The sequence below is a fragment of the Mytilus californianus genome, unplaced genomic scaffold (genome assembly GCF_021869535.1).
Source record: "Mytilus californianus isolate M0D057914Y unplaced genomic scaffold, xbMytCali1.0.p SCAF_4, whole genome shotgun sequence".
NCBI lineage: Eukaryota > Metazoa > Mollusca > Bivalvia > Mytilida > Mytilidae > Mytilus > Mytilus californianus.
Genome location: NW_026262690.1, coordinates 50,481,926 through 50,508,457, shown reverse-complemented (window position 1 = coordinate 50,508,457; position 26,532 = coordinate 50,481,926). Strand labels below are relative to the sequence as shown.

Genomic DNA, 26,532 nt, shown 5'->3' with positions numbered 1-26,532 from the left:
TTGAACATACTTATGAACTTGTCGTTTATTAGTTCTATTCAATATGATTTTACCGATAAAAGATAGAAGATAAAAGCACAAACATTCCCATAAGGACAATACATTGAAATGTTTATGGGAATGAATTTATCTCTCTGATAGCTAACATCAATATTTGAAAAGAATGCTTCGTTGATTTAAAACTATTTTACTCTAGTTCGTATCGACTGTTAACCATTAAAATCTCAACATAAGAGATATCTTTACAATATATTGACAATTACCTTAATTGCACAAACAAAGCCGAATCGTATTAAGAATCATCAATGGATGCATTATTTATCTGGAACCGAAAATTATTTTGCCTTATCTAACTGGAATTGAAAATTAATTAGTTTTAAGCCAAAACACTACCAAGTATTGCACTACCATTGGAAATTTTGAATTTTGGAATAACAATGAGAAAATTTTTTATTTACATTTTGTACGTTTTAAGTGACGCTGTATGTTCTTTAGCCATTTCATCAAACATATATGAGGTCTTGAAGGGAATTAAATTGTTGAATACTTATTATACAATTTCATTAAATCATAACAGCACGAATAAATGTGCGTCATACTGTTTAGCTGACAATACTTGTGTTTCAGTGAATTACAATTTTGTGACAAAGCAGTGTCAGTTAAGTACAAAAAGTCCGCTAGATGAATCTACCGACGTAGTAGAAGATAATGAATGGAAAGTCTTGTTTTCCAAAAAAGGTAGGTCATCACAAAAGTTTTTTTTTTATAAACTCAAGCTCAAAGAATGGGCACATTATGGTGAGAAATTGATTAACGGTGTATTTTAATAATTTTACAAGTTAACATAACATATCAAGGACGATTCTTCCTTATGTAGTGCCGTCTAGGCTGCATTTCTCAGTAAATCATAATTAAAGCAATCGAATAGTCTTTTTGCATTTTAGAGCGCATCATTTACAAATATGTTGGTGTTGAACATCACCGCAGATACATAAATGATGGTCGAAATGCGCATTATGTGCAGTACAATCGGTAACGTTTTATGTGATTAAACAATTAAGTGTCAGCCCTACTTCAAAACTTAAAACAAGCCTTTTCCTTTTGATTTTATTTCACTTGTTTGAGGAATAGAAATGCCTTTGCAGTTCCTAAAAACCTTGAAATTGTTCACTTTTGGTAGTGTTAAGGTTTTTTTTTTCCTCTTTGAATTCTACATTAGATTCATAATTACTAGTCTCAGGAAAAAATTGTATAAGAGATGTCATTTTTTGCCTATGATTAAAGCAGATACTTTGAATGATACTGTTCGGTTATTGGTGAACGGGAGCTTTCCTTTTCCTATGGTATTACTTGAAAAACTCCAAGTCTCATAAATCGTGTAACATAAACTAAACTAAAATGTGGTATTTAATGTATAGGACAAAATGGATGGGATTTTTTCAACCAAAGACAAGAACATGTATACAGCTTCCGCAGACCTAAGAAATCGAAAAGTTTGATATAACAACATTTAGAAAAACAAAAACACAGTATCAATTTTATACGATTACAACCACTCGAAACCGGCAAGAAACCACCCGGACAATCATATAAACAATTTGAAAACTCTTGTAAAATTTGTTAACCGTCTTGGATCAAACGACAACAGATAGCATATCACCTCGGTCTTAATGACAATATCATGGGACAAAGGAACATTTCTAAAACTTCCTCTATTGATATCATAAAGACAACGGTCAAATTGGTCTCATGGCAAGCGTATCAATCGCAATGAACAAATCAAATACTGTCATTCAAACTGGTCAAATACTAATTAGTAAATACTTATTTTCAATTTGTGTGATGCAATATTATTTTTCAGTCCACTCAATGTGTGTACATATATCATTTCAGCTTTTTATCACCACAGGCTGGTTTTGCATATTGATATTCTTAAAGTAAAATATATCATCAGAGGTATTGATTTGATTAACCTATCTAGTATACTCTTAAATGACTCTACCATTCAAAAATTCACCCCTCTCTATTTTGATTACATAGAACCAAATATTATTTCGTACACATATACAAATTCAGTAGAAGTTGAATATCCAATTATACGTCAGTTACATCAAACTTCAGTATTGGACATAATGCTTCTTCTACCAGGCATCGGGTAATCGTAACCAGTAATCGTAATCAGCTGTAACCGATTACATTTTACAATGTAATCACATCTAATCAGTAATTATGCAATTTCTGATTACAAGTTATCGAAATTTAATCGATTACAATGTAAAAAACAGGTGTAATCATGATTACTTTTAGATAACATCCATATGATTACTTACTAATTACAAATTTTGTATATAAAAATAGTTTTTGATATACAAGCATGCTTAAAGAAATTATCAAACTAGAATTCACTATAATTGATCATGGTTCAATATGATTGATCATATCTGCAATATAAAAACAAGTTTAGTAGAACCAAGTTTGGCATGTAGAGTAAAAATATGAGATTCATTTTGGAAACAGTTAACTAAATGAATTTACCTTTTCAAATGTTTCATTGTGAGATTGAGTTTTTTTTTTTACCAAGAATATGCTTTGAAAACAATTTTGTGTTCCCTAATGGAACACTTCTGATATTAGCTCCAATTTAGTTTAAACAATATTGTGTTATAACTACATGGAAATTCAATAGCATAGAACACTAAATTGGAGAATTTAATTCCAATTTTGACTTTGATGATCAATATAAATGAGTCCACTTAAATGGTAATGGAATTTAGAAATAGTGTTGAATTGGTAACCTTTTTTTTTTGGTCTTTTTTGTCATATAGCTCTTCAACTGTTTCGGTACATCCTCGGCTTTCAAATATTTGGCTTTGAGCGTTCCTGATGAAGGTAAATCCAGAAAGCGCTTCAAACGCATGAAATTATTAAATGTGTTGTTTTTAATTTTTTAGAATAAGTTTATTTAAAGGATCGATAAGTTTACCGGGATCGTATCTGAATTTCCGGGCTCAGTAAACAACATCTCCGTAAAAATAAGGATGTGCTATCCCGTTAAAAATAAGATTTCTACAGGTACAACCAAATTTCCAAACCAAATCTTTATATCTATGGAAGAGTTTTGTAAAGGTTTTAAGTTATTTGTGGTAACGAAATCCCTGACTTAATAATTTACCAGTAATACATATATTACGTTCATTGAAATCCAAAATGTCACAACACACACGGGCATAGAGATCGAGTTGTGATATACAAGCATCGTAAGATGGTGCCAAAGGTACATCACCGTCCAAAAAAGGAAAATTAACAATAGGGAACGAAAAGACGTCCCTTTTGTCGAAAATTTAAGTGTAGAGTTTCCCGTGTAAAACTGAAATATCTAAATCTTGGAAAGGACAGTTATTACCGTTTATATTTGATTTATTTAAAGTAAGTTCCTTTGGGTAAATTTCGGCAGTATATTTAGAAAATTCTTGATTATTTAACGAAAAAAACAGTTAAGTGTTGTTGAATTTATCAATTAAATGCATTTAAGACGGGTCTTTACTGAGTTTGGTTATAAACTGTGATTCATAACAGTACAAGGACAAATCTGTCATTAAAGGGGCGCAATTGGTGCCCATAGGAATACCTACAACCTGTCGATAAATTTATTGCCAAAACGTGTATAAATATTATCAAGGAGAAAACAGCATCAATCCTTTCATCACACTTCCAGTAAGTATATCTAGCGTATTTACCTTTCTCATTAGAGAAGAAGGCTTTAAATGAATTACAGCAAACATATTTGCATTCAGATTTACCAAACGACCATTTGGTCCAAGGACACAGTTATCGTCCTTTGGTTTTCGTTGTCTACGAATATAGTCCCTAGTGTGAACAGTGTATAACTTGCATTTTTTTTGGATACACTTTCCCAATTTATTTCTTGATATTTTATGCATGAAATATTAAGTAAGGGATGAAATTACATGTTAAAAAAATTAGGGTGCTGAATGTTTATGTTAAGTAGTGATTTGGTCCAGTCAAAAAAGATCAAAAATTAGAATGTCTGAAGCTGTCAAACTGAATTTTAGTCCCCCTTAACACAGAATTGTCAATATTTTGAGTTAGAGCTGGTAGAAGTTTCTATTATTTTGATATTATTTGTATCAATAGTAGTACACTACACTGTAAAAATCTTTTTGAGATAGAGCAGGTGCGATTTTTTGAATTTGAATTTATTGTCTAAAAGAAATGCACTACGAAATAACTGTGTTCTCGGGCCATTTGATTAGAAGGAAAAGTTTTGTTTGACAAGATTGTGTGGAAGTGTAGTGTAAAGAGTTGAAAAATCAAAACTGTCAACAGAATCAAAAGGACCATCAACAGCACATAATTCATCAAAAATAACTAAAGAATATTTTACACTCCAAAAATAGTTAATTCCGCTATTTTCATATGTTTTATTACAAAAGTTGATAATGAGTTCTTTGATAGCAGTTAAGGAACTAGTTAAAAGCACTGAAAGATTAGTTGTAGAACACTTACTAGAGGCCGAGATGAAACGATATTTTACTGTTTTTTGTGTTGTTTAGGACAACCTATACATAGCAGGGACCTTTAAATATTCAGAAGAGGCCTTAAGCTGTGATGTGGTTATGACATGATTGTTTACTATTTGACTCCCTGTGGAGCGCACGGACTTGATTTAAGAAGAATTTAAGATTTCATTTTTAAGAACGTCCGTGTAGAAATTACGGCATACCACCACCACATTGCTGTTTGCTCTGTTGGTCGGTACAAACACAACCGCTTTGCGAGTACTTGAAGATTGTTCCTCATTCTAGAAATAGGCGTATTATGTACTCTTCTATTTTTTTAACATCTCAGTCTTGAACGATATTGAGGTCCATGTCCATGGCCATAGGGATCATATCTGAAATTCCACGATTCACAGTCTCAAGTTAGAGGAGTATTATTTTATGCACTGACGTCTGATGTTACTGACTTATTATTGAAAATTTACTTCTGCTAGGTTTTTTATATGTATACGAAATAATAGGTGGTTCTGTGTTATCGAAATAGGGAGGGTATAACGTTTTAAATGGTGGCAAAAAGCTGTAATCATACGCGAATATTCTTAAAGTGGACTGAAGAACGAGATTGTGTCACACGCCTTGAAAATATCATGTAATTTACTAATTGGTATTTGATCCAGTTAACATAATAATTGATGTCTACCATTGTTTTTAGATATAGATAGGAGATCATAAAGTGTATAATTTATACGATGTTTAATTCGTTGATTTTGATTGATACATTTGCCATGAGACCTATTATTACGTTGTCTTTTATCAACAATTTTCATGATATCAATTGGAGAAGTTATATATATGTTCCCTTGTCCCATTATATTGTCATTAAGACCCAGGGGATATGCTGACTGCAGTCGTTTAATCCAAGACAGTTCCATAATTTTACGGGAATCTTCAAATTGTTTATGTAATTGTCCTTGTTGTTTCTGGATCGTTTCGGGTGGTTGGAATCATATAAATTTAATATTAAGTTTGTGTTTACCTAAATGTTGGTAAATTAAACTTTTGAATTTCTTAGGTTTTCGGAAGCAGTATAGATGTTCCTTTGTTCGTCTAAAACATTCCCGTCCTGTTAGTCCTATATATTGTATACCACACTTTGGCGTTGTTCAAGTAACCAAATAAATGAGATTTTGAGTTTTCATGTTATGTCACAGGAAAAGGAAAGCTCTTCCGTTCACAGTTGACCTAACAGTATTATTAGAAGATAATCTAGAGCTGGTAACTAATTTTCTGGCATTGCACGGGAATATTTGTGGATATCAATGTGCATTTTATTTGATAATCTGGCTGCAGCGGCATTGCCACCTTTGAAACATATTTGGAATACAATTTTTTTAGCACGTGAATATTCTTGAAGGAGTGGTGTATTTTAATTTCTTGCCATTTCGTAAAATCGTGATTTATTAAGGTAATTCGAAAATTAAATGAGGTCGAAAGTCATAACATTGAATAAGGATTACAATAACGGAATATATGTTATACAATTTATAAAGCAGTCGAAGAATTCTTATACAAACTATATTAAACAGCCCGATAGAACAACGTAAGTTAAACATAACAAACACTGGTCCGAGAAAACAGTTATATCGTCTTATCTAAAACAGAAAACGCAAATTTAAAAAATATCACCTTCTCTATACAAAAAAGATTTTTACAGTGTAGTGTACTACTATTATGACAAATTAAATCAAAATTATAGAAAATTCTATAGGCTGTCACTCAAAATAATGACAACTTTATGTAAAGAGGGTAAATAATACAGTTTGACAGCTTCAGATCTAGACATATTAATTTTTGACCTTTTCAAACTGGACCAGATCACTACTTTACCTACATTTAAAAATTACTCAAAACTATTAATACATAAAATTTCACCCCCATACTTACTATTTTATGCATAACATATTAGAAAGAAATTTAGAAAGGTGTAAGAACAAAATGTGTGCAAGTTATATACTGTCCACACAAGGGACTCTATTTGTAGACAACGAAAATTAAGGGCGGACCTAATAAAAGGCAAATACAGAATGATATAAGAATTCTTATTAAAACCATAGAAGGGAACAGGGATAAAATACAGTAAAAGAAATAGAACATTAATATCATGGAATATGTAGACAGCTCTCTCACAAGCAAAGACCCTAACTGGAAAATATAAGGGCATACACTACAGGCACGGGACACATTCTACTGCATCCACACAGCACGAGTAGCAAACCATATTTATCATAACTTTAATATTTCAAGGCGATTTGTTTAAAACTGTTCCAATTGAGGACATTAAAAATAGAAGACTGACGAGGTGAAACCTTGGAAAGTCATGTTTTCTTGTTGCAAAAATAATAGGAACCCTGAATCAATTACTTAAATCAATTTTGAGTATACATGCTAAAGTTAAAAAAAAAAGAAACTAACCAGAGATATTTAAATGAAATATACAAGTATTATATAAATGATTAACCACCTCAACAGTTTCAAATTTAATACTCTTGCGATACAAAATCCTAATTGAATTGATGTTGGTTCCGTTTGATCAGCAGATAGATCAGCCTAATATGTAGTTCGTTGGATTGATTAGCTGATAAATAATTCATGAAATAATGGAAGTAACTTATCTTTGATGTAGAAATTCAGCGAGCTGACTGGTTAAGGGGAAATTGATAATTATAGATCTCATCCTTTTACAGTTTACAGGTGCAGTAGCTACGAGATATAAAAAAAATAATACAGGATTTTTTTTTGTTCAATCATTAATGAAGGTGAAATAGTGAAATAATAATTCGCTTTTAGCACCCAATTTGGTTCAATTTTGTCAAAATAAGCAAGAAACATCGATGATGAATTCTTCACTTGCAAGTAAATAATTCGACCTCATTGAATCCGTATTCATGTGATCTTCTATTTGACCCCTTAGCTAGAAATGGGTTACGCATGAACCAAGCGTGTTCAACTATTAAAAGGAAAAGAATGTCAACATTGAAAGTGAAAAAAGGATGAACCATTTGCTTGACTGATTCGATCCACCAAAAATTATTCTTATACAGGTAAAAATGATGATAAACATACTTTTTAACCTACAATATGAAATCAAACAGACCTAGAAATATCCAATTGCACGTGGTCGCGATCTATTTATATCTATATTTATGTTTATATCGGGTTATATAACCGTCAGCAGTTCTCGATGATTTATTAGATGGCGTCTAGACAAAAATACACACGAAATGTTGATACATATTATCGAGTCCATACATGGTTAATTGTTTATTTTAGACTTTTTGTAATTTGTATATGCGTTTTAGTATGTTATAAATCAAATGTGAGAATTTGAGTCAAATCGGTGAACTTGAATTTGACAGCTAATGTCCCTTTAAAAAGGAACATACACATAAAAATAAAAACAAGATAAACAGTTGAAAACTTAGAAAATATCATTTTTAGGTCAGAAAGGGGAGCTTTGACCAAAGTCAAGTCATTTAAGATGGCCTATTTTGGCATTAATATTGATTAACTCCTATGGTATTTGCATCGGAAATAAACACATTCATTCTAAAACCAGTTGTTGGCATGATATGGGTTATGTTCTTTTCATATAATTCATGATTGCATGATACTTAACCCCTAACAGGAGGGGTTGTTGTTGATTTTCGTATGATGAAGACATAATCTTTCAATGTTTTAATTAAAGTCTGGAGCTGGCATTTGTTAATTTATGTTATCATTGTCATTTTGCTTAGTTTCTTCTGTTACTTCTTCGAACATGGGACTTGGGCTTCTTTTAAACCGAGTTTAACTGTGTTTTTTTTTTTTTATTTTGGCCTATTTGTATATTTCGGAGTTTATTGTCGCGTCCATTTCGCTCGCTGAACTAGAATACATTATAGTTTACGGGCCAGCTGAAGCTTTCCTCTGGATGCGGGATTTTCCTGCTGCATTGAAAACCCATTGGTGGCCTTGAAGTGTTTTCTGATCCTTGGTCGGGTTGTTGTCTTATTGACATACTCCCCGTTTCCATTCTCTATTCTACTTTATTCAGAAAACAGCAAAAAAATACGTATTGCATATGTAATACAATTTCCACTACCGGCAGGAACATTGGTTTAGTTTACACTTATATGGGACACGTATTCGATTGAGAAGGCGTTCTGGGAAGTTTTAAGTTCGTATTGGGAAACAGTTGTTACTGATGACGTAGTTGGGAAATTCCATCTTAATCATTAATCGGGACTACACTTAAACCCCGAGGATTCAACATGTTATTCCCTCGGAAAACTGCTATATTCTAGCAATATTAATGTCTCAAGGCAATAAATTTAACAGTAATCACTCAAAGTTAAACCATCTATAATTTCTTATGATAGGACAATGTTTCAATTCATTTTTTTTATAATCAATGAATACGCAATTTGTAACATTTTATGATAAATTAAGGGAACAGAAGTTTACTGATGTTCAAATCTCGTAGATCGACTAAGAACGGAAAATTCAAAGTACAAAACAAACACGAGGGATTCGCATGAACTCCTAAAGGAGCGAGTCCTGGTGCGTATAAATGAATATCAATTAAATAACTGATCAAAAGATTGAAGCATTATAGAAAAGGTACGTACGCGAAAATAGGAGGATGCAACAGTGGAAGTAACTTTTAGCAGCCGATTAAAAGCGGGAAGCTCCCCAAAACATGTCATCAAAACTCCAAAACAATGTACTGAATAGAGTTTTTAAAGAATTCAATAGAAAAGTAATTGTTTTGATACATAGTATCTTTAGAACTTTAATACTTACAGTAGTAACCTATCTTCTTATATATTGTTGCCTTAAATTAAAACGCTCTTATTTCTCTGAAAGTGACTGATCTAATTGAACAAATAATCTACAAATACTACATCGCAAAAAACATTTGAAACAACTGAAATGAAACTGACCCATAATTACGACATTTCCATTTGTAACAATATAATGATTTCTGTCAGAATTGGTTTTGCTATTGCCAATAACCTGCCGTTATTCAATTCAACTTCATACTATTATAGATGATAGATTAAAATCAAAAATTTAAGTTAGGAAACTGTTGAAATATTAATGTTAGCGACGGAGATTAAATTCTTGTTGTTAACATCAATAATTAAAACGGATGCTTTGTTGATTTAAAATCTAGTTTATTTTATTCCATATCGACTGCTGACTATAAAAACTGAACGTTAGACATATTTTTACGATGTTTACCAAATAACCTTGAATTGGACAAACAAAACTGACTCATCAATGAATTATTTAAGTTTAGCTGGAACTGAAAATCATATGGAATTGAAAATGCTTAAGTCTTAAGCCAGAAACATAACCAACAATAAGACCTGTGGAAATTTTGAATTTCGAAATGGCGGGGAGAAAAATCTTTATTTACATTTTTTACGTTTTAAATGGCTCTGCATGCTCTTTTTCAATTCGATCTGACAAATATGAGGTATTGAAAGGAATAAAACTGTCGAATACGTATTACACAATTTCATTGAATCATAACAGTACGAATACATGCGCATTATACTGTTTAACTGACAAAACATGTGTTTCAGCGAATTACAATTTTGTGAATAAGCAATGTGAACTAAATTCAAAAAGTCCGCTAGATGAATCTGCCAACATAGAAGAAGATAACGATTGGAAAGTGTTGTATTCAAAAGGAGGTTGGTAAATCAAAATGTGTATCTACATGAGCAAAACGACGGATGCCACATGAGGCGCAGGATCTACTCACCCTTTCGTAGTACCTGAGATTCCGCGTTTTTTGTGTCGTTCGTGTTGCACCCCGCTAGTTTAAATCAATAACTAAAAAGAATGCTTCTTTAAGTTTTAATCTATTTCTATTCAAGTCCATATTGACTGATGAGCCCATAATAAGTTAACTGTACAAGATATTATTATGAAGTATATAAAATTACTTCCAAGAATTTCACTATTTTCCAAACAAACAAAAATGAAAGTATTTCCAGAACATTTATCTACTTATATAGATGTATCAGAAGACATTAGACAGAGCAGAAGAAAACATAAGTTACTTTTTTGAAAAACTTTTATTTTGGACCAGTTAAAAGCAAACGACCTTTCTTAAAAACCGCTCAAAAGACTTTAGTCATATAAAGTAACTTAGTGCTTAAGAAACAAAGAAAAGCGTTATAACATTTTCTTATGCAGTTTATTCTCACACATGTAATGTATTGATTGGAATAACATTGCTGAATTCCAAATACAAAATTTCGTTAATCTATACCCTTAAGAATAAATGTGCATCATACTATTTAGAAGAATATCACATGTTTAGCGAATTACAATTTTGTGACAAAATAAAAAAAAATGTCCACTACAATATACTGCCATCGTATGAGAAGAAAAGAAATAGAAAATCTTCTGTTCCAAAGAAGATGGGAAATCCAAAAGGATTGATAAAAAATAACTTAAAACATATCAATGAAATTAAGCATAAGACAAAGATTTTTTTGTTAGAAATTTGACAAAACCATCTGCATTTCGAAATGTCTATATTGTAGCACAATACTTTGGGCCGTCTAGTTTCCATTCCCATGTAAATCCCAATTGCATTTTGTTTTATCATACTAGCATCATCGACATTTCCAAGACCTATCAAATTATGAATTCGAACCGTACTGTAGGTATATTATTCCTGCGAATAGATCACATAGTTGATTAACTAGAACACTTCCCTTCTATATACAAAATAATGCAAATGAAGTATTTGTATTAAAGAAAGGCAACAGTAGTATACCGCTGTTCAATAGTAATAAATATCAAAATCTTAAATTCCGAAATGATAGCCAAATCCATAAAGAAGCAATTTTAATGGTTGTGAAAAGTCACCAAAGATGCCATGCTTTTAATTAAGTAAGTTAGATCCGCGGTTAGTCTACACGAGACTCATCAGTGACGTTCAAATCAAAACTGATATAAGGCCAAATCAATTACGAAAGTTGAGTACTAACATTCAAATTTCCCCAAAAATGTAGATATCTGGCTTCGTGCATCCATGCCTTCTGATAAAACAAAGCCTTAGTATTTCGAATTATTTTAAAGTTTTATGAATAGTTAATTTATAGAAAATGACGATATTTCATGTCAGCATAGATGTGCTTACTACTGGTCCGTCAGCAGTGACACGAACCCAGTGGTTGTGAATATGTAAATACACGATTGATGATGCATTTACATATGACGCATTGCAAATTAGAAGAAATGCAAACAATATATCTTTTTGTCTAGATAATTCAATTTCAAGAGTTACGCGTCTGGCGGTCCACATTTAAGCTTAGTATTGTTTATGAGTTTGTTTTATTATTGAAACTTCAAATATAGATAAAGATAAATGTACAATAACTTAAAAAATGGCAGTCATTTGTAAGACTTTAAAACAATTTCTCTAATGGAAAGTGGTAGATGAAACCATTTTTTACGACATACAATCACTCCCTTCCTTGGGTCAATTCATAATTCATAATTCAATATATATTCAATTTATTAAACTAGAAAGTCTCGTTAACAACAAATTAAGCCTATCAGTATATAATCTTCAGTATACCTTGATATCTTCTAATGATAATTTGTTATTTCAGATTAATCTATGATAAAATCAATTTTGTTGTTATTCAATCATATACAGTATGTTTGTGGCAATACAAATTTAAACAAACAATAAACAAACAAAAAACAACAAAACATAATACAAAAACATATAAGTGATAAATTTCCAATATTACAATATATTCAATAGCCATGTTACAATGAGACCTCTGCCCTCACTTCTAATGACCTTTTATAAAAGAGGTCAATAATTCTAACATGTCTAATGGAACCGGTTATTAAATATGTAAAAGAAAATTTTGTTCACCAGGGAAATGGATGAAATGTTCATCATCTAATTGTATATCATTAAAGAGATTTTGTCTGATATTCTGGTTAACCTTGCAATTTAGAACAAAATAAGATTCATCTTCGATGACTTTGCAGGTTTTGCACAGTTTTTGTTCTCGAGGAATTTTAATGTAACGACCATTTTCTATTTCAAGACCATGGTAACTTATGCGAAGTTTTGTAAAAAATTCCTGATAGAAAAATCATTCAACAATAAGACAATATTTGCATCAAGTGAAGGTTTTAATTCTTTATACAGAAAACGTTTGCAACTCTCGTCGATTTTTTCTATTTTACTTTTATATAAATCTTTATGATAAGTCATTTATTTCATGGTCGAGCCTGCGACATTTATGTCGCGAAGGCGAGACATAGCGATCCTAGATTTCGTCGTCGGCGTCGACGACGTCTACATTTAGGTTCATTCTGAGATTAAAGTTTTTTAGACATCAATAACTTTGTCAAACCTTCAAGAAATTTTATGAAATTTGGACAGAAGCTTGTTTGTGACCAAAATACAGTATCCATGGCAAAATTTTGAAAGTATTTATTTTCATTTTTCCATATTTTACTGATAAATGGATTTTTATTTTTACTCTTAGCATTCAGATTCAGTTTGAGGTTAAAGTTTTTCAGTCATCAATAACTTTGTCATACCTTCATGGAATTTTATGAAATTTGGACAGAAGTGTGTTAATGAACAAAATACAGTATCCAGAGCAAAATTTTGAAAATATTTATTTTCATTTTCCCGTATTTTACTGATGAATGGACTTAGTTTTTTAGAGTTACCAAGTAGATTCAGTCTGGGGTTAAAGTTTGTCACACATCAAATACCTTGTCAAACCTTCATAGAATTTTATGAAGCTTTGGCAGAAGCTTTTTTATGATTAAGAGATAATGTCTGAAGCAAACTTTGGAAAATATATTTTCATTTTCACCTTTTTTCTGATAGATGGACTTAGTTTTTTACAGTTAACATTTACAGTCTGGGATTAAATATTTTTGGCATGATAAGTTTGTAAACCTTCATGGATTGTTTTGAAAATTGGACAGAAACTTATCTTCAAGACCAAGAAATAGCGCCTGAAGAAAAAATCTGGAATTCTGTATTTTACATTTTTACTGATAAATGGAGTCACTTTTTAAGTCATCATTACACTTTTACACTGACAGCATCAAAAGTAAGCGAGACACAGGGTTCTGCGGAATCCCTCACAATTTTTTTAATTTTTGATTTACATCTGTAGTATTCTTACAGTTGGCCACTTTGTCTTTAAGATTATTGTCTGGTAAGACGTTCTTAACATATGTACATCAAGAATATACACATTGTAAATCAAGTGATTTTAAAAGTTCGAAGGCCTCTTTCAATAATGGGATTAAATGAGCAATACTTAGTCTAGCAAGATATAAAATCGATTGGGTTGTGATAAAACTTTCAACTGGAAGTTTACCTAGTTCCAATCTCATACCTATATTTGATGAGGTCTTCTTGGTTCCAAGAAGGTATTTACGAATAGTTAGATGGATTTTTTGAAAGGGTGTTGAGATGGTCAATATCACCAGTTCTTTGTGCAGCTCTATGCTTTGTCCTATGGCACACACGAAAATAACCCATGAAGGAAATTTCAGAGTTGAAGGTCACAATGGGTTTGACCAAATTGTCAAAGAGATTTTTTGACACCGAAATATGGAATTCCCTTGTTTCACCCCTCTTAGTATAACGACAAAAACTATTGAAATTATCATCCAATTAACCACTATGTCTTTATGTTTCTATATTTCATCGAATATGAATAGACATTTGATAATTATTTCAGTTTAGACTTCCACACGTCATGAAATATTTAACGTACAATAATGTAAATTGACATTTTGTTTCAATAAAAAATAATAACAGGCAATTAACGCAACTAATCATTTCCCGTAACCCCGACTTGACCTTCGTTATCTATGTTTTATCAATTCAGAGGATCTTGTTTATCTTAATATTTCAAATTATTGTGCTTATTTTATTATGCCTTTATAATTGTTTATATTGATGCTGAAAGTAAGGAATGAATAGTTTGTTATTTTCAAATAAAACGTGTCATTCAAACATTTTAAATAAAAAATAGATTTTGTGTGAAATACAATGCATATTCAATCTACGATATCTGCATAAATGGTAAAAAGATATCCTTGTATGTCAATGACTTTATCGTCAGTTTTGAATGCATGAAAAATTTATTTGTCGAAAAATAATTATCGTTGTAATTGTAAACTATTGTTTGTATTCTGGTCGTTTTTCGATATTTTACCATAGCGTTGTCAGTTTGTTTTCGACCAAAAGTCTTTTCAATTGATTTATAATTATAAACTTTTGTAAAAAAAATAATAAGACCTCTAGCTGCAGACATAATTGAATAGTCTGGACAATGTGTGACGATAGACAGAATGACGAAATGACGGGAATGGCTGTTCTGTCTCGACAACGTACTGATGTATACCTTCTTCAGTGTCGATGTGGCATGCAGTACGTTGCCGAGACAGAACAGTCATTCAACAAAGCATGAATGGCCATCGAAGTGACTACACCTGCAAGCCCGACCTCCCCGTAAGTCGTCATTTGAGATCACCTGGGCACGCCCAAGCTGATCTCAAAAACCTTACCATCACAATCATAGACCACAACGAGGGTTGGTCAAGGTCCGACAGACTCGCTCGGGAAAGGTTTTGGATAAGAAAGCTTAGAACAGTTTCCCCAGAGGGCATAAATGAAAAAACATAGAATGAGTCACTTATTTTCCCTACTATCACTCATTTTCCTACCATCACTTGTTTCCAGTAACTTAGGCTTCCGTTCTGGACTCTTACAGTTTTAAGGATTTTTTTTAATTATACCAGTTTAAATTACAGGGTTCTATTCATTTGGGAGGGATGTATAAGTACGCAGTCACGTTCAATTATTTAACCTTAGTCAAAATGTATTATTATTTTTTTAATCATTATCAAACTGCTATCTTTTTGTGATGTTTAAATACGCAGCCTCTGTTTTAATTACTCTACCGTTGTCAAATTTGAAATATTATACTAGCTTGGGGGAGGGGGTGCCTAATAAAGAAAGTTTTCAGTCACTTGAAGCCAGCTCGAAGGGCTGATACGAAGTTTTCATGCATCAACGTCGTAAACAGTACCTTGAGCAATGTCGAAATATAAAGATTTTAAAAACGCAGAAAGTAAGAAATTTGTATTAATGTGTATTTATGTTGTACAATATGTATTTTTTTCCATTTTATTATAATATATAGTTTTCACTAATCAATATAACTTTAAGAAATGTTTCAACCTAAAAATGATCTAATTGATCTTTTTCCAAAATAAAAAAACCTAATGCAGCAATTGAACGACAACAGGTTTATTTTTCAATTTTATCAATCTGTCTATTTATCCAAAGAGAAATATTTGATGAAAGATTCTCAAACATTTAAGCTTTATGAATAATGTCACGGTAAAATCTTCGCCTCGGTTAACAATGTTTTTTTTCGAGGACTAACAATCTGCTCTATCACACTGTTAGTTATATTTATTCAATTTATTGTGCTGAATGATCTGTAATTTTTGTCTTTTTATATTACTGATTTTTGGTTTTTTTTATTAAGTTTTTTTATTGGTTGATTCAATAGGGTAACATTTAAAGAACTGTTATCCCTAAGGCTCTGTGATAAGTGTAAATTGTTAACCTCGTATTAACCACAATAAAAAGAGACATTTTAGAATGAAACAGATAAGTATTTTTTTTTACTTACAAATGTTGATAACAGAACAATGTTATTCAGGCTTACTGGTACGCTTCTTCTAACTGTGTTTATTTTGATGTTTCCCGGAAATAGAAATAACGGATTTGATCTGAAAGACACTTACGTTTGATAAGATTTAAATAGTTGAAGGTGAGTTTTCTTCTTATTCTGCAGTTTTAAGTCCATGTTTTGTAATTTAATCATAGAGTCAGATACATACAAATTTTTTTACAGAATCTCAATGTACACATAATTAAAATTAACTTGGAATAATGGTAGAGTTAAAAATGCCTGAAAATTATCTAGCTCTCGAAATATGTAAAGAGAAAATAGGTCGTTAGCTTTTGATATATATCTTACATTTCTTTTGAACGTAAATGTTGTTTGGGAAAATGAAGCTTTTTTTTTAATATATACTTTCCAATTTATATTAAACTAAAAGTACCAACAATAGTTTAAAGGAAATACACAGAAGTCAGTTTGTTTTTCCAATTAATATGATCAAAAGACTGAAAGTATGATAATTTCAAAAAAAATAATATAGACCCTTTCATCCTCCATTAAATATGAATACCCAAGAGCTACAAACAGTAAGTAAACACAAACATCTAGGTGTCTTTTTTTCTAACAACGGATCCTGGAACGACCTTATTGAATACATAATTTCTAAATCTTACAAAAGAATAAATATAATGAGAAAAATGAAAAATGTTCTTGATAGGTTTACACTTGAAAAAATTTACATATCATTTATTCGCCCAATTCTTGAATATGCCGATGTCGTTTGGGACTCTCAAAATTAGAATTTGATTGCTAAACTTGAAAATATTCAGCTTGACGCAGCGCGTATCGTCACGGGGGGTACTAAACTTACCAGCATTAACAACTTATATGTTGAAACTCGATGGGAAAAATTATCTGAAAGACGACGCAATCATAGACTAATTCATTATCACAAAATTTTGAATAATAAAGCTCCAGGGTATTTAAGAGACTTATTGCCCGATTCAGTAGGAAGTAGACATGATCACAACACAAGACAAAGAAATAATATTACACAAATCAACACACGGACCCGTTTATATTCTGAATATTTCATCCCAGCAACAACAAAACTATGGAACACTCTTAACTTAAACATAAGAAAATGTGAATCTCTACCATTATTCAAAAAACAAATTCGTACCCAAAATAGTAAGGCCCCAACGTATTATTATATAGGATATCGTTTTGGTCAAATTCTTCATGCTCGCTTAAGAATGGATTCAAGTTCATTGAATTCTCACCTATTCCTTCGTAATTTAGTAGACTCTCCAACTTGTCGTTGTGATGATGTAGAAAAAAATTCTCACTTCCTGTTATCTTTTCCTATATACACCGATTTAAGACATGAACTACTAGATTCTGTTTCAGTTCTTCGTGTCCAAGTTGACACAAAAACTTAGCTTTTTGGATCAACGGTACTCTCAGATGAGCAAAATAGTTTTTTATTTAGTTTGGTGCAGAAATATATTATTAAAAGTAAACGTTTTAACCCTTGATGTTAATGCTTCATCATTCAATAGGAACCCAAGCATTTCACACTGTATACATTACAAAAATTCATGTTTATTTTTTTTTTATTCTTCTCTTTAAGTATTTTCCACCTTTTTCATATTCATATATTTATTACAGAGCATGCCAGTAATTATATTTATGTATTGTTCAATAAGTGTATTATTTTTGTAAAAGGAGACAGATTTGTTAAAGCAAATTGCTTGTTTCTGAATCCTTTATATTTATTTCATTTGTATAATATGGTTTAATGTTGATTTATCTGAATAAATATTGTTTAAACTAATTAATATGCTATAAATGAATAGATGTATCAAATATACTATAAAGTGTATTGCTTGATGGGAAGAGTGATGTTCAGAAAGAAAGTTTACGAATAGTGTCAACCATTTCATTAAAAAATACATATAATTTTATCAAACAACTTTGAAAATATTGATATTGATATATCAAATATATTTTATTGATTTCTAGATCTACCACCAAACTCATGGGAGTTGATATTCAGAGGAACTGCAGGAACTGGTGTAAAGCTATATGACTCGTTCGTCGGTACAGTCTCACTCCCTGCCCATGAAGTTGGATGTTATTTACCCGTTACCCATAACTTGACTTGCACTACACATTACCGTGATCCAATTTTAGACATTTGGAGTACACAAAGCATTCTCAAGGTAAGCTGCTCGCCAGTATAAGATACTAAAGATAAAAATTAGTTATATTACCTTTGACTGTTAAATGGGTTATTGAAAATGTTTTATGATGATTATTGACAAAACTTTATATGATTACCTTTCAATGCAATAATGAACAAACCTCTAATATTAGTTTTTTGATAAGATCTAAGAATCATATAAAATTATCTTATGTAAATGGAAAAACAAATGCAATATTTACTTTACCATCGACATGAAAGATTTATTACTAGTACTAGTACTTATCTACATCATAGTTTTATTTCAAAATGAAAGTGGTATTTTTATTTTTTTAAAAGACCACTTAATCAATGATTTGATATAGAATCTGCCAAGTTATTGATCAAATTTTTCTACATATTCATGGAATTACAAAAAACAATTGAATGTATTATGATGTCGGGTAAGCAGGCTTCGAATAGTTGAAACCTATTGTGTGTAATCAACTCCTATATTTTTTTTTTTTAGAAAAGATCGATGAACTTCACAGAAACATTAGACCCATTGAAGTATTGAAACTGTGTTATTGAATCGTTTTAGGATTTTTTTTAGGATTTTTTCCCCCCTTTTCCAGACTTTGGACTTCAGTAATTATTCAGAATAAACTACACACGGTTTTAATTTTGTGAAATCGAATCCTCCTACAGTTCGAACCGTAAACCAAGAATCCTCGTGGATCAGTTGCACAAATTATGAAGCTGTATACCTGCTAGTACATAACTGTTTATTTATCTTTTTCCTATTTTTTCCAGAACTTTATCATATATTCATCAATACTTTTAAGACGCTACCAATTTTATGTAATAATCACTTCCTGCTTATTTCAATCTATAGTTTGCAACATATTGAATTTGTGCACCTGCCATCATGGGGTCCTATACTTTTGCATATATATATTGGGATATATCTAAATGTTGATAACATATTATTTTCCATTTGCAAGTAATTTTTGTGCAACCTGGTCATTTGAGTCTTGGTTAATTTTTGAAACAATATTTTATTGCTGTCTCCTTGGTGTTCTATATCTTTTGAAAGGAATATCATGAAAGCTTTCTTGAAAATTTGAAGCTAAACAGTTTACAAAATTGAAGAACATCCGCCTAACACAGACATAAATAGCAGCCTAATAAAGTAGCCGCGGATATATACTTAAACTTTTTTTCAGTAAAAATGCCTTCTTAAATCATAACTTACATCGTGCACATTTGAAAAGTTCGGAAAGCCAAATACAAAAATACAATTACATGAACTCTGAATACATGAACATTTAACGAACATATTTTTTCCCGACATAAAATTTCTAATACACATTTCAAGATAAATAACGTTAATTGCTTGTGTTATATCCTAGTGAAGTTCGTAACTATTCAAATTCTATTGCACTTGTTTCTGTGAAATACCTCGTGAGGCGTACTTTTGGAATCAAGCTTTGGATGCTTCAGTTTTTTGTTGTATTGTATGTTCAGTGTTTCTGTTGTTCCGTTGTTTTCCTCTTATACTTGATGTGTTTCCCTCAGTTTTCGTTTGTTACCCGGATTTATTTTTGCTTAATCGAATTATGACTGTTGAATAGCGGTATACTACTGTTGCCATTATATACCAATATTATAAAATTATGTGCAGTATCTGAGCTAGTTTTACCCTACGTTCTTCGTATATGAAAAGCATGGAATGGTTAAGTACATAGAAATATATAAATCCGCCAAATCATAAAATGACTGTCCCAGGTAATGAAACAAGCTCGTTCCTTGTTTATTTCAGATATTTATGTTCGGAAATGATAGTAGTATCTATTAGTTTATTCACCGTTTTTCTATACTCGGTATGATTAAGAGCTTCGTATATGACAAAATGTTGTATTTCAGACAAACATGTTTCTGGTTTGGTTCATCTTGTGGATGCTGTCTCATTCACATATACCCCACGTGGTCTTTTTTGTTATTCACAATGTCATTTGTAGATAAAGTACAGCATACAAATTATAACATATAATTCAAAACTCAATTTATATCTTTAATAGCTTGGTGCTTTCCTTCTGAAGTAATAATTATTATAGCTTATTTGCACTTATTTCAATAATGTTTGGTTATGTAATTATGTAATTTTAACATTTATATCCAAATTTATAAACAAAAACTACATATTTTATATTATATACATTAGATATTTAAAACTTGGTTAAAGTCACCTGTGAACAAACCCTCAGTTTAGGTAAAATTTCATAACTCATGGAATAATAATTGAATAAAAAATCGGTGTCTTTAAAACCTTTTCAGTACTCAAACTGAATATCAAGCAGGTGTGAAGTTACCATCACGACATTACAGTCAACCAATACCATTTGAATTATACATTTTGTTTTAAAAAAAATACACATTTAACCCCAATGGGTTGAAGTCATAATATTAATACAAATAACAAAATGCCAAAAAAATTATAAGATATTTTATAAACATTATCATATGATAAAGAAAGTAAAAATACTTATGCAGTTGTTGTGTCCACCCTCCTCAGTGCAAACGACAATATTTGCACAAGCTGCATAATATTAAATGGTGCTAAAAGTAATTTCAATCTATCTTTTTAAAGACCCTTTAAAGTCTGGATAAATCTAATTAAAATTATTTAAAAAAATATATTTGTTTATATATTGTATTACATTTATGTATAAGAAACTGGTTATGTTTTCTTTGATTGATTTCAATTTAATGATTCTTCTTTTGTTTATATTTTTATTCCGCTATACTTTATTAATGTGTATTTTCTACACGTGAGAACAATGAAAATGTACCGTTTATGATCTTAAAGGTAAATAAAGGCAACAGTAGTATACCGCTGTTCGAAAACTCATAAATCGATAGAGATAAAAACAAATCCGGGTTACAAACTAAAACTGAGGGAAACGCATCAAATATAAGAGGAGAACAACGACACAACAAAAACACAACATTAAAATGTAACACACACAGAAACGAACTATAATATAACAATGGACATTTTCCTGACTTGGTACAGGACATTTTAAGAAAAAAAATGGTGGGTTGAACCTGGTTTTGTGGCATGCCAAACCTCCCGCTTTTATGGCAACGTTAAACACAACACCAAAACGACAACATCACATAACAGGACCACAATACAAATAAATGGGAGAACATATAGGACAAAGAAACACACGAATAATAGCTAACAAAAGGAACTAGGCTTAAAATTCAATACGCCAGACGTGCGACTTGTCCACACAAGACCAACCAGTGACGCTCAGATGAAAACAGTTTGAAAGCCAAAACAAGTACAAAGCTGAAGAGCACCGAGGACCAAAACTTCCAAAAAGTTGCGCCTAACACGGCCAGGGTTTTCTGCCTGGGACAGGAACATCCTTATTATTAAGAATAATTTATAATTTTGCAAACAGTAAATTTTATAAAATGACTATATAATAGATATACATGATAAAACCAAAGTGGGGACTAGCTACAGAATAAAAACGGATACATTACATAAAACAACTTAATCCAACACATAAAAAAATACACAGCCGAGTTAGCCAAAGCCTCAACGCACAAAGTGACGTCACATTTGAAATTCTAAAAAAACACACAAAGTGACGTCACATTTGAATTTGTAAAAATATTTTCCAAAAATAAGATAGGATTAGGATTGATTAAAGATTAGATTTGTAATACTGACATTACATTTATTAATAACAATGAAACTTACAATACTTATTAATATCAAATGGTAGTAATTAGATAATTAATTTTATTATCTAGCTATGTCGGTGTTTCTTTTGAATCAAACTGTAAACCAAATATATCGTATAAATTTCGTTGAACCAAACTAAAATCTAATAAATGAAGGGGGTAATTAATTATCTTTACCATAACACACGAATATAACAGAAAAGACGGTAAGACATTTGACAAAATCCGACGAGAACAACAAATATAACATCAAAATTAAATACATGAATTTGGGATAGAAAGGTACCGTGACACGTCTTATAGCAATGCGGTTTCACACTCAGCAAAACAGTCACAATCGGGAATAAGTCACGTTCGGTAATTAAAAGATCAGACGACGTAATGACAAACCACAATCTAACACGTGGTAAAGATGTCCTTAGTTAGTTTGGACAAAGACACATCGTATGGATCAACCAATTGGTGATGGTGTCCGTAAAATTTACGGAGTGTCATTTTTAATCTGTCCTCCTCATAACTTTGTTGGAGCAGTTTCTGCGTAAGGAGCACACTCCTGTATATGAAGTCCGTATAGTGTGAACAAGCACGAGAATAACGTATCAATTGAGATATGTAAACACCATACGAAGAGGCAGAGGGTATGTTACTGCTAAGAAATGGGAAATTGATAATTGGAAAGTTGAAATCGTCCCGTTTATCATAGATTTTCGTGTGAAGTCGTCCATCTGTGTCAATATTGAGGAAAAGATCAAGGTATGAAGCAGTCCTTCTAGTATCAGTAGTATCCTTAATTTCAAGTTCACTGGGATATATGAGATGTAAGTATTGGCTGAAATATGGGTTATTCAATGATAGAACATCATCAATATATCGGAAAGTATAATTAAAGAATTTCGCAAGGTGCTTTTTCTTTTTGTCTTTTAGAAGGTTCTGAATGAATTCTGCTTCATACGAGTACAAAAACAAATCGGCCAGTAGGGGTACACAATTAGTTCCCATTGGAATACCGACTGTCTGTTGAAATATAAATCCTCCAAACTCAACAAATATATTGTCGATCAAAAAGTCCAGCATTTTGATAATATCATCTTCAGTATATTTTCTGGTAGATTCAGTGTGGTTTTTCACAAAATATGAATTATTGTAACCCAAAACAAGAAATTTGTATCTAAGATTCCCATTTTTATAGAAAAAGCTCAGTTTAATGAGATGGTGAAGTCGATCTTTCAACTGAGCATGGGAAACAGTAGTGTAAAGAGTAGAAAAATCAAAAGTCTTTATGTTGCTGCAAAATTGCAAAGATTATGTGATCGAAGATTAAGCAGTAGATCTTTCGAATTTTTGAGAATCCACATCTGGTTAACACTACTGGTAGAATATATCTCATCACAATATTTTTCAAATCCATCTTTAACTGTAGAAAGAATAGTAGTCAGTACTTTAAAAAGATTCTTTGTCGAACATTTTGATGACCCAGCTATGTATCATCATTACCGTTTATGATCTTAAAGGTAAAAGTAGCCATGTACAAAGATAATGTAATGGTAATGAACATGGTTTTCAACAATACGTATAATGGATTGAATACAGACTGGTACAGTAAAGATCAACTTATTTATAGTTCGTATACTGACATGATCACAGTTGGAATCACATACAACTTCTTCAGCATTAAAGGGTAAGTATTATGACAAGTTTCAGACAATTTGATAACTCTTCCAATATTTAGCCTACCTTAACCAAGGGACATTATATATGTATTATCCTCTGTATAGCTAAACCTATTGACAACTGTTAGTCATTGACTTCTTTGTGCCTGTCGTCGTTAACATTTTTCTGCAAATTTACTATTTATTTATAAAATATTGCTTTATTCGAAACACTAAGTTTGTTCTATCCCAGGTATACTTTGCCTTAGCCTTATTTGGCACAACTTTTTGGATATATGTGTTCATTAAATGTTTTCAACCTCGTATTTTATTTGGCCTTCCAACTATTTTGATTAGAAATTCACTGAGGAATCTTGTGTAGACAAAACACGCGTCTGGCGTACAAACGTATAATCCTGGTATCTTTTTAAATCATCAAAGAGAGGGATAATACAGGCAATATGGTATGTTTGTATAGTTTTCCTGAAAATATTAAATGTATTTTTAGTTAATAACCGTGCTTACAGACTTATAAAATTTGTTTTTCGTTTATTGTTTTATACATAAAGAAGGCCATTAGTTTTCACATTTGAATGATTTTACACTTATGTTGTTTTATAGCTTGATATGCGATACGGTGTTTGCTCATTAATGAAGATGACTGATAGTTGCTAACTTCTACGTCATTTGTCTTGTTGAAAGTTGTTGCATTGGCAACTATACCACATCTTCTTTTTTATATTATCAGAGGATTTTGCCCCGCTTGACTCACTTTGGATTGTTTATGGCAATGATGTTTAAGGATAGATATTTATGCCCCGCCTACCATAGAAGGGGTCTTTTGTTCTGCGTAAATGATCGTTCGTCTGTCCCGTAACAGGTCTTTGTTCTTTACCTAGAACTTGCGGTCAAGCCAACTTAAAAGTGTCAATGTCAGTCGTTTAATCCTTATAACTCTAGTTTTTGGTGCCAGGAGCAAGACCCTATAATGTAAACATGTACGAGCGTAAATTATAAATTGAGATATGTTTAATAAAATAGCATGCTACTTTCAGCATTTGCTTTTTTTTTGTTTGTTATAGATAAGCCACCTAGTTTGTTTCGAATTCAAATACAAATACAGCATACGTTTTTTTGTCCTCTATCGTTCATTTGACAATATTACACAAGTACTCATAACGGAAGGAGATCCGACCGTGTCGATGCACCTTGTCTCACTTTCTTTGATGTCACTGCATATCCTCCAATATTTGATATTTGTTTGCACATTTGTTTTCAACAGAAGTCGGTCATACCTTTTATTTCACAGTAAAATCATTGAGCATTGGTATCATATCAATAGAATAAATATCTCAGTCTATTCTGTATAAAACCAGGTTTAATCCACCATTTTCTTCAGAAAGTCAGGAATTTGACAGTTGTTTTCCATTCGTATTGTTAGTTGATATAGTCGAACGTTTGATTTTGTCAGGATTTATAGAATTCTACCTTTTTGAATTTACCTTAGAGTTCGGTATTTTTGTAAATACTTTTTACTATACAAAAGCTGGAGTTGCTTTATTTTTTTATATATTTACTGTTTAGTCTTCAAGAAAAACAATACAAACAAAGGTACTCCTTTTGCATATAATTTGTGCCATTAATTAAATATATATTGAGGAGAAACCGATACGTATAAGGCTATCAGAGGCCATGTATACATTTTGTTTAGAATGCGAAGGTTTTCCCAACCATTAAGCAATATAAAAGTTATCTTTTTGGTGCGACCATGAACATGTCTATCAGGTATTTTAAATCATACAAATTTGATACCAAAATAGAAGCAGCTTTTCACTTAATGACATTTAGCTACTGTTAAAAATGAATTGCAAAATTACAATAAGAAATTTCCATTAGTTAATATACAATAAAACTACACTGAGTTTGAAAAATATTATATCCGTTCAAAACTTGCAATATATTTCAGTGATGAGCCTATAGAACGAAGATTTTATATCAACAAAAATTACGGTGGATGTGATGTTGATGTGGGATGGATAGCAGTGTTTGATTCTGGTCCTACTTGCTCATATGAATTTGGATTGCAGTATCCTGCTTTTGCATACATGCCAAATAACGTAATGGGTCAATGGGACCTTAAAGGTAACTATCAATACATCAAAACTTTCATTGTTATAAATTAACATATTATTCCAGATCACATTGTTTTAACATTTTTATAGATTTTTCTTCATTGCATGAAACGCCAGCTATGTAACTCTTAATGTGTAATAATGATAACCCTCATACACAATATACCCTTATTTTCAAAAAAAAAATCGTCGTTTTAAAATATGATTTAATCAAATACAGTACTTTTAAATAAATACGCTATACAGGTAAATGGAAAAAAAATATGATCAGTTTCATATGTTTGATACACGTCTGAAAGACAGAATTATATTAAACATAAATAATTGAAGAAATTTTAAAAGAATTAAGAAAACTAATGAACGAATATGTCGTACAAGAAAAGATTTAAGTATACTTTCTCAAAATTCGGAATGTTCATTATTTTGATAACTTAATTATATACGTTTCATTGAAATGACTCTTTTATTAACCCGGTATATTTCATTGATAGTTACACGACAGTTTTAATACATGGTCTTTTT

The 26,532-nt window shown here is 31.2% G+C and overlaps 1 protein-coding gene across 1 annotated transcript in view; it reads left to right on the top strand.

The window, feature by feature from the left end:
* Nucleotides 1–246: 246 nt before the first annotated feature.
* LOC127698409 (uncharacterized) overlaps nucleotides 247–26,532 on the top strand; it is a 28,684-nt gene continuing 2,398 nt past the window's right edge. Inside the window, exons 1-4 of the mRNA XM_052201875.1 lie at nucleotides 247–738; nucleotides 18,308–18,507; nucleotides 23,741–23,907; nucleotides 25,845–26,020. Of these exons, the coding sequence (XP_052057835.1) occupies nucleotides 438–738; nucleotides 18,308–18,507; nucleotides 23,741–23,907; nucleotides 25,845–26,020 (844 nt within the window). The 5' untranslated portion in view covers nucleotides 247–437. The remainder of the gene's footprint in view (nucleotides 739–18,307; nucleotides 18,508–23,740; nucleotides 23,908–25,844; nucleotides 26,021–26,532) is intronic.